Consider the following 9,269-nt stretch of genomic DNA (forward strand, 5'->3'; position numbering starts at 1 on the left):
GGCATCTTCACCTTGCGCGACATGTACGAGCAGTTCCAGGCGGTGCAGAGCATGGGCCCCATCTCCCAGGTGATGGGCATGATCCCGGGGTTCTCCCAGAGCTCGGAGTTCCTGAAGGGCAGCGAGCCGGAAATCGCGGCGCGTTTCTCCCGGCTACTGTGTGTGCTGGAATCCATGACCGAGACGGAGCTCGATGATCCGGAGGCGCGGCACTTTTTCGACGAGTCGCTCGGGTCGCTCGGGCGCCGGCGCCGAGTGGCTCGCGGGTCCGGCGTCCCCATGTTCGAGGTGGAGCTCATCCTCTCGCAGTACAAGCAGATGGGCGGCCTGATGAAGACCATGGGCACCATGCAGGGGCTCAAGCAGGGGCTCATGCCGGGCATGGGCGGCCCCGGCGGCGGGCAGGCCGGCGTCAAGGGCGCCCCCAGCCGCCAGCAGCTCATGAAGATGCAGAAGGAGATGATGAAGCAGATGGGCGGCCCGGAGGCCATGAAGGCGGCCATGCGTCAGGCCCAGCAGGGCGGCGGCATCGGCGGCATGCTCAACAGTCTGATGGGCGGCGGCGCCGGCGGCGCCGGCGGCATGCCCGACATGGGGGCCATGATGCAGCGCATGATGGGCGGCGCTGGCGGCGCCGCCGGCATGCCCAACATGAATGCCATGATGCAGCAGATGATGGGCGCCGGGGCCGGTGGCCCGGGTGCCGCCCCCGGCATGCCGGACATGAATGCCATGATGCAGATGATGGGCGGCGCCGGCGGCGCCGGCGGCATGCCGGACATGAGTGCCATGATGCAGCAGATGATGGGCGGCGGCGCTGGGGCCGGGCCTGGAGCCGCGCGCCCCGGCGCCGCGCGCAAGCGCTAGAGAGGGCCACTCGGCGAGAGGGGGACCTCCGCACCCCTGCCCCTGTCCTTGTATATCCCGCTGCCGCTGTTGCTGCACTATCCCTCTCTCTCTCTCTCCCTCTCCCCCTGACCGAGCGCAATACACACAGCCCTTGATCTCGGGCAACCGGCTGGGCGGCCCAGCGACGGGCCGGGGGGGGTGGATTTGCGTGCGGAAGGTGGCGCGGGGGCGGCGGTACACGCGCGCGCGCGCACATGTGCGTGTGGCGAGGCAGCCCGATGGGCGGGGGGGGGCGCACAGCGGGCAGACACTCGGGCGGCCACTGCCCGGCGCCTGCCAACGCTCCCCCGGGCCGGGAGGAGATGGCTGCCCGGAGGCGCCCGGGTCAAGATCTGTCTAGCATGTGTCCGCCGCCCTCGCGCCCCCTCCCGCGCCCCGGGGCCAGGAGAAAGGCCGGGGGTGGCTCCGGCGCGGTGCGGGGGCGTTCCGGCGCCGGCGGGTGCCTTCCATTTCGGGGGGCGGGGCTGGGAGCGCCGGCCCCTGCCGAGCGCCCGATCGGGGCCGGGGCTTCCCTCGCCACGGGCGCCCCCCCCCCCCCCCCGCCGGGTGTCCCTTCGCGCGACCATCCCCCCGGGCCGGAGGGTCTTGGGCGGGCGGAGCGTCGCTCCGGCGAGCCCCATCTCGCGCATCCCCGCCCCCCCCCCTCCCCCCTTGCCCCTTTCCCCCCGTCCCTCTCTTTCCCCAAGAGAAGAAAGGAACCAAGCCTGCCATGGCCCTCTTCCCGGCGCTGCTGCTCTTCGTGACGGTCCTCACCCTGGCCGGGGCGCTGATCGCGGTGCTGCTGTTCGGCCCGACGCCGCAGCACCGGGACTCGGCCCTCGGGTGGGTGTACCGCTTCCTCACCGGGACCCTGGTGAATGCCCTGCACGCGGTGGCCCTGCGGGTCCTCGGCCAGCGGGTCCTCGGGGCGTTGGCCGCCGCCGGGCGATACTTCTTCTACGAGCGCAATCCCTTCCTGATGGCCTTCTACCTGTCGCTCATCACGGCCGGCGTGGTGATCTACCTCGGCTGGACGCACCCGTACCTGTCGCCGGCGCACCAGCCGCGGCTCATGTCCCCGGTGCACTGGTACCTGTCACCGGTGGCCATCCTGGCCACCTTTGCCTCCTTCTTCACGGCCTGCCTCTCCAATCCGGGGTACATCAACCAGCGCAATGTGCGCCGCTACTTGCAGGCATACAAGTACGATGGCCTGATCTTCCCCCCGCGCCTGTGCGACACATGCAAGATCCCCAAGCCGGCGCGCTCGAAACACTGCAACCTGTGCGGCGTTTGCGTGTCCCGCCATGATCACCGTACGTGCTGCCATCCACCGCGGCGGGGCCGGCCGACGGATGCGCGCCCCCCCCCCCCCCCCCTCCCCCTGCCACCTGGACCTCCCGGGACCCTTCTCTTGTCTTGCTATACTCACCAAGTTGATCTCGCCGCCTCTCGCCCTCGGCCCCTTCGCCCCCGGGCCCGCCACCCTGCAGACTGTCCCTGGATCAACAACTGCGTTGGGGGCGGGAACCTCCGCTGGTTCTACCTGTTCATCCTGTGCTCCGGGGCCCTGTGCCTGTATGGCGCGTGGCAGACCTCGGTGCTGGCCGTCCGCCTGGTGTCGGCCCGGCGCCTGTTCACCCTGACCCGGCCGCACCCGCTCACCGGGCGCATGACCCCCCTGGGGCTGGGCGACGTGGCGGCGATCATGCTGTACCACGACGCGCCCATGCTGCTGCTTGGGTTCTTCCTGCTGCTGGTGGGCCTCCTGCAGATGGCCTTCCTGCTGTACTCCTTCAGCTACTCCCTGTCCAACTCGACCACCAACGAGAGCATCAAGCGCGACGGGCTGGAGTACATGTTCCAGCAGCTGGGCCACATCACCATCCGGTCGCCCATGCGCATGGGGGACTTGGCGCCGGAATTCGCCGACATCGATCTGGCCGCCGTCTCCATGCCTCCCATCGAGGCCGGCCCGGAGGACATCACCACCCAGGTGAAACTCTATGACAGCGTGGTGGCCCTGCATGTCCAGGCCCCGGACGCCGCGGAGGACGCCGAGGGCCCGGCCCCGGCCCCGGCCCCGGCTCCGGCTCCGGCTCCGGTCCGGGAGGACCTCCCGAAGGGGTCTCCCCACACCAAGGCGGCCAGCGCCAGGCCCAACACCAAGCCCGGGGCCGGGCTCCGCCACCGGAAGAACCCCCCTCCACAGGAGGACCTTTACCCCATCCACATCACCCGGTACAATACCTTGGAGGTGGCCCTGGTCAACCGGTATGACCTGGGCAGCTGGTGGGCCAACATCAAGAGCTCGCTCTTCCCTCCCTTGCCTTGAGGGGGCGGCGGCGGAAGGGGCCACCCCCTCTGCCGGGCCCGAGCCATTGTGCCCTCTGCCCTGTTGGCCTTTCACTTGTGCGCGCCCAAAAAAAATGGAACTCCCCACAGCCCAAGCTACACGCACGCACGCACGCACGCACGCACGCACGCACGCACGCACGCACGCAGGGAAGGAGACGGTGAAACTGGGTGGTTGATATTGACAAGGACATGGGCTCCTGGCGCGGCGAACTCCAAACAGCGGAATGGACGCGTGGCACATGCTTCCATGTGTGCCCGAAGGGGAAGAGGAGGGAGGGAGGGAGACAGGGGGAGGGGGGAGGGAGGGGCGCGAAACGAGGCCCCCGGCGAAGGAAGGAAGGGAGAGGGAGGAGGCGCACACGCGCACGCACACAGGTGCACTTGCGCGTGTGGCCGGGAGACGGAGACGGAGAGGTGCGGAAAGGCGGCGGGCGCAGCACGGAGAGAGGAGAAAGAGACAGGACCAGCGCCGCCCATCAGAGCTGCATGTCGGCCAAGAGGGCGGAGTAGGTCTTCTTGTACTGCCACGAGTCGCCGGAGACACGCTTGCAGCGGAGGCCGTGGAGGGACAGGCCGGGGAGCTTGCACACCTCGACCTCGAACTCGACACCCTGGAAAAGGGCGGCCCCCGCACACGCAGGAAGGGAGACCGAGCAGCGCACATGCGCACGTGGGGGCCAGTGTAAGTACGTGAACGAGCAAAGTGGCGCAGAGGCACATGCCAGCAACTGGGTCCACCCTGCGCCGCCCTCCCCCCAACCATAACCATAACGCACCTGGTGGTTGACATGGAATGTGAAGAGATGGCGCTCGTACTGAGCGTTGCGGTTTTGCAGGGCGCGCTCCACCTCGCGCACCACCTCCGACACATGGCGCGAGGAGGTGGTAGCCAGCGAGAAGTAGAACCGCAGCGACCGCGGGGAAGGAGCCACCTCGGGCGCCGGGGCCGCCGTCGGGGTGGCGGCCGCCGCGGCCACACCGGCACCAGGAGCGCCGGCGGTCGCGGCCACCGGCGTCGACGACAGCGACGTGCTCGACCCCTCCTGCAGGGACACCTTGGACGAGGCGGTCGACGAGGCGGTCGACGAGGTGGCCGACGAAGAGCCGGCCGGGGTGGTGGGCGGACCACCGCCATGGACCATGGGCCCGGGGCCAGGAGCCCCGGAGATCGAGGGCGAGGGCGGCACGGCCCCCGGCTCGGCCACGGTGAACTGGCTGCCAGGCGGCGTGGCGGTCAGGTGCATGGGGCTCGGCGGGGCCACACCGGTGGCGGACTTGGGCGAGGCCAGGGGCGACTCGCGTGCCGACACCGACTCCGACCGCAGGCGCCGGCGCAGGCGCCAGTTGGCGATGGTGAAGCGCGAGCCGCCGACCGGCTGGCCGTCGGCCCCGGCCCCGGGCCCGGGCCCGGGCCCGGGCCCGGCATCGGCCCCGCCCGGGGACGACACCGACGCGCTGCTGGTGGACACGTGCAGCGACGCCGAGCCGGACGTCGTCAGGATGGGGGCTAGTCCGCCACGGGGGGTGCTCGGGGCCGACTGGCAAACCCCAGTCCCATGGGGGTCGCCGCCCATGACCAGCATGTCCACCTGGCTGGTGTTGGCCGAGCGCGAGCCGGCCCCCGACGCCGGGGGGGGGATCGACACCGATGGCTGGGCCGGGACCACCGGGCCCCCGGGCCCAGCCACCCCGGCCCCCGGGCCCAGGGGCGGGGTGGTGCTGGTCGGCGTCGGCGGGGTGCTGGACTTGCCGCTGCTGTTGCTGCCGAGGTTGGTGATCTTGCTGGCCAGGTGGCCGAAGGGCGAGCCCCCGAGCGAGCTCAGGGTCATGGACCGGCCGCGGCCCTTGCGCGCGGGCTTGGCCGCGGCCGGCTGCTGCGCCGCGTCGGCGGCCGGCTGCTGCGGCAGGTGCGTGGTCGGGCTCGACGGCGAGTAGGCCGGCGGCGGGGGGATGGCCACGGTGGAGGCCAGCTGCCGCGCGGCCATGGTCGTGTCGCAGGTGACCGCCAGCGCGGCCAGCTCCGACTCGGTGGTCGTCGGCGAGGAGGGGGCCGTCGTGGCCCCGACCGCGCCGTCGGTCGAGTTGGAAGACGAGGAGCTGGGGCTCTGTGTGTGTGTGTGTGTGTGTGTGTGTGTGTGTGTGCGCGCCGTGCGTGGCCGCGCGTGGCCGTGCAAACCCCGGCCAAAGCACAGCAAGGTCAGTGACTGATGCGCATGCACGGTGGCAGGGACATGGCCGAGCCGATGGGAAGAAAAATAGCAAAGGAAGGAGCACAGCGTCCCACACGGCCGGGCGCCGGGGGGGGGGGGGGCAGAAAAAGGAAGAAAAAAAGACGCACCCGCCGCATGAGATCCCGGCGGAGGGACTCCAGCTGCACGACCACCTGGTTGCTGGAGTGCGTGTGCCGGCGACTGCGCCGGGTGCTGGCCTTCTTGGAGGCTTCGGCCTGGGCCGCGGCCGAGGCGGCCGACGCCTGGGAGAAGTGCGCCGCCGCCTCGACCACCGGCGACGTGGGCATCAGCGGCGAGGGGGCAAAGTCCGGGTCATAGGGGATCCCCGCGTCGTACGGCCCGGAGGGCGGCGCTGCGATGGACACTGGCCGCATGGCCGGCCGGCCGGCCGGCGGCGCGGCCCCCCGAGACCGCGCGAAGAACCGCTCGATCGTCGGCGAGGGGGGCACCGACGTTGGAGCATCGCCGGCGGCCACCGCGGCCGCCTGGCCGCCGACGCCGCCGGACACCTGCACAGACAGCCCGTTCGGCCGGTTGGGCGAGGTGTCGATGCGCAGGCCGCGCGGGGAGGCCGCGACGGGGCCCGGCGCCGCATCGGGCTTGGCCCCATTCCCGGCGGGCTGATGCTCCGGCGGGGCGCCGGGCGATGCGGACGACGCCGAGCCAGCCTCCGAGGCGGGCCGGCTGTCCGCCACGCCACCGGCGTAAAGCGCCGCGCCGCCGCCGGTGGCGCCGGTGGCCGCCGTGGCGGTGGTGACAGTTGTGGCGGTGGTGACAGCTGTGGCGGCGGTGACGGCTGTGGCGGCGGCACTGGCCGCTGCCGGGGCCGTGGCCGGCGGCGGGGTCGACGTCGGCCCGTCGGACTCCTCGAAGTGCCCCTCGGTCGGGGTGACAACCATGGTGGCCGACGACACGGCGGAGGCCGGCTGCTCGGCCGGTGACGGCGTGGCGGCGGCACCGGCCACACCCGGCGGCGCGGCCCCGGTCGATGGGCTCGAGGGCAGGGGCGCTTGCTCCGGCGACGCGGCCACGCTCGAGGGCTTGCTCGCCGGCGGGGTGATGGTTTCCGGGCTGGTGGGCGAGGCGATGGCCGCCACGGCGGCCACGGCCGCCGCTGTGGCCGCCGGCGAGGGGCTCACCGGCGGCGGGGTGTCGGCCGCCGGCGGGGCGACGATCGGCTTGGGCGGCTTGGCGGCCGCCGCCGCGCTGGCCCCGGTGTAGTTCGGCAGCGACCCATCCGGCGCCGAGGCAATCGAGGTCATGGACTTCGGGTTGCCCAGAGCCTCGACACCCTCGACCGTGGCCCGGTCCACCAGCATGTCGCTCAGCAGGGCGTACGTCACCGACGCATGGGAATAGCTGGCCGAAACGGAGGCCTCAATTTCGGCCGCCGTGCCGGGGAACCCGAGGGCCGCCATGCGGGCGATCACCTTGGCATGCTGCTCCGGGGTGACGCGGACCTCGGTCTCCGGGGCCGGCGGCAGCGGCGACTCGTACCCCTCATTCACCCACACATGGCGCTTCAGCTGCTCCATGGTGATGCGCTTGCTCGGGTCGATGACCAGCATCCGCCGGATGAGGCGCTCGCAATTCGGGCTCATGTAGAGGGGGATCTTGAATTGGCCCTCGAGCACCCGCTGCCGGAGGATGGTCAGCGACGCCCCGTCGAAGGGGAGCGCGCCGCAGATGAGCACATAGAGGACCACACCGAGGGACCAGATGTCGATCTCCGGGCCGACGTACTGGACGGTGGGCCGGGGAAAGGGAGGGGGGGGGGGGGCGAGGGGCGGGGCCATGGTAAGTGGACGGCGCAAGTGGGCGCGGCTGTCCTGGCCAGAGAGGGGGCGGGCGGAGGGGGGACAGGGTGAAACGGACGCACCTGCTTGCCCTGGAAGAGCTCCGGCGCGGCGTAGGGCGGCGAGCCGCAGCAGGTGGTCAGGTGCGAGTCGGGGCTGAACTGGTTGGAGAAGCCGAAGTCCGCGATCTTGGCGTGGAGCTCCAGGTCGAGGAGCAAGTTCTCGGCCTTGAGATCGCGGTGGATAATCTACGCAGGGCCACCATGGGGGCGGAGGGAGAGGGAGCGAAGTGACGAGAGTGAGCAATCGCCAGCCGAGCCAGGGTGGACGGGAGGGGAGAGCGGGAGCGGGAGCGGGAGCGGGAGGATGCGGACCTTGTGGTAGTGGCAGTAGTCCACGGCCGAGAGGATCTGGCGGAAATACCTCCGAGCATCACGCTCGCGCATTCTCCCGTGGGCCACCAGGTAGTCGAAGAGCTCACCGCCGCCGGCCAGCTCCATGACCATGTAGTACTCGGTGGGGGTGTCGATCACCTGTGTGCGAGGCGGGGCCAAAAGAGGGCATGGATGGCGCGCACGCGAGTGTGTGCGTGTGCGTGTGTCAGAGAAGGAGAGAAGGCGAGGGGGCGGGGGAGTGGGCAAAGGGCGCCCAGTGCGCCAGGGGAAGGACGCACATCATAGAGGCGGCAGATGTGCGGGTGGTTGAGAACCTTCATGAACTTCACTTCGCGCGAGAGCTTCTCCAGCGAGCCGGGAACAAGCTGGAGAGATACCGGAGCGGGGGGGGGCCAGGAAAAAAGGGTGTGCCAGGAAAAAAGGCTGTGAGTGCCATGCGCAATGGAACAGAGAACGGGAGGGATGAGAGGGGGGGGGCGCACCTTGCTCTTGTCGACGATCTTGATGGCCACCTGTGGGCGCGGGCGCAAGCGGGCGAGGGGCGGGGGAGAGGGGCAAGCGGGAGCGATGTGAGCGGTGGAGAGTAGTGGAGAAGCCGAGTAGTGGGCATGTGTGTGTGTGTGCCTGGGCCTATGCGATGGACAGAGAGAGAGAGAGAGAGAGAAAAAAAGCACAGGCAGGCACGATGCCTGCCGCGAGGGAGGACAGAAGCACGGACCTTGGCCCCGGTGAGGATGTGCCTGGCCAGGCGGACCTTGGCGAAGTTGCCCTCGCCGATCTTCTGCTCGAGATCGTAGAACCCGATGCGGTTCGGCCGCGGGCCCTGCTCCATCTCCTGCAGGACCTGCTCGTAGAAGGAGAGCCGCGGCGCCGCGGGGCCGGCACCGGCGGAGGGGTCGCTCGTAGGTGGCCTCATGCTGTGGATGGAGGGGGAAAAAAGGGGGACGAGGGAACAAGGGAAAGGGAGGTGGGCAGGGGCGCACGCGCGGGCTCGCGGATGCAGACAAGGACACACGCGCGTGCAGGCAGACAGGCACGGGCCGGGTGTGTCTGTCTCTCTCTCTCTCTTTTGGGGAGCGAGGGAAAGGGGGCGGGAGCAGCGGCGAGGCAGAGAGAGAGAGAGAGGAAGGGAGGGGGCAGAAGGGGAGGGGGAGGGGGAGGGGGGAGGGCGAGGTGGAAGATGGGACGTGGGGGTGGGGGTGGCAAAGGGGGGAGGGGGGGGAGGCGGATCGGTGCCTTTCTCTTGCCGCGGGCCGGGCGCGGCGGCCCGGGGGGGAGGGGCCGGCGCGATTTGAGGGCCCGCACAGCCTCGACGGGGACTACCACAGCCTGTGAGGCGAGCCCCTCTCGCCCCCGGCCCCCCCCCGGCCCGCACATTGCCAACCGGGACATGCTGCGATTGCCGGGCTTGGAAGGGTGCACGAGAGAGAGAGAGAGAGAGAGAGAGAGAGAGAGAGAGAGAGGGGGGCGAAGCCGAAGGTGTCGCAGGCCAGGCGGCCAACACGGCTGGGCCAACGAGGGGCCCTGCGTGTCCCCCTGCCCGGCGCCGAGCACCGGACGGGGCTGGGACCCACGGAAGGCGGTCCCCCCCCCCCCCCCCC

The 9,269-nt window shown here is 70.9% G+C and overlaps 3 protein-coding genes across 3 annotated transcripts in view; 2 read left to right on the forward strand and 1 right to left on the reverse strand.

Moving 5' to 3' along the window:
• The window catches only part of H696_01404 (hypothetical protein), a gene marked incomplete at both ends in the record, with an annotated part of 3,046 nt that extends 2,179 nt beyond the window's left edge, over window positions 1-867 (forward strand). The window contains one exon of the mRNA XM_009495300.1: window positions 34-867. Coding sequence (XP_009493575.1) covers window positions 34-867 — 834 coding nt within the window. The remainder of the gene's footprint in view (window positions 1-33) is intronic.
• A 682-nt stretch (window positions 868-1,549) lies between these two features.
• Window positions 1,550-3,332, forward strand: H696_01405 (hypothetical protein). The gene is made up of 2 exons (XM_009495301.1): window positions 1,550-2,204; window positions 2,382-3,332. The coding sequence occupies exons 1-2, from the start codon at window positions 1,619-1,621 to the stop codon at window positions 3,221-3,223; spliced, it is 1,428 nt and encodes a 475-aa protein (XP_009493576.1). The 5' UTR covers window positions 1,550-1,618; the 3' UTR covers window positions 3,224-3,332.
• A 390-nt stretch (window positions 3,333-3,722) lies between these two features.
• Window positions 3,723-8,584, reverse strand: H696_01406 (CAMK/CAMKL/MARK protein kinase; the record flags this gene model as incomplete). The annotated part of the gene is made up of 8 exons (XM_009495302.1): window positions 3,723-3,857; window positions 4,023-5,351; window positions 5,585-7,219; window positions 7,357-7,521; window positions 7,648-7,806; window positions 7,947-8,033; window positions 8,151-8,180; window positions 8,387-8,584. 8 exons carry the CDS (start codon window positions 8,582-8,584, stop codon window positions 3,723-3,725), a joined length of 3,738 nt encoding a protein of 1,245 aa, XP_009493577.1.
• Between the last annotated feature and the right edge of the window lie 685 nt (window positions 8,585-9,269).

Source organism: Fonticula alba (genome assembly GCF_000388065.1).
Source record: "Fonticula alba strain ATCC 38817 unplaced genomic scaffold supercont2.2, whole genome shotgun sequence".
NCBI classification, from domain to species: Eukaryota; order Rotosphaerida; family Fonticulaceae; genus Fonticula; species Fonticula alba.

Coding starts and splice junctions, on each gene's coding strand:
- H696_01405 (XM_009495301.1), top strand. CDS start 1,619: ATGGCCCTCTTCCCGGCGCTGCTGCTCTTCGTGACGGTCCTCACCCTG. Junction 2,205..2,381: donor CGTGTCCCGCCATGATCACC/GTACGTGCTGCC, acceptor GCCACCCTGCAG/ACTGTCCCTGGATCAACAAC.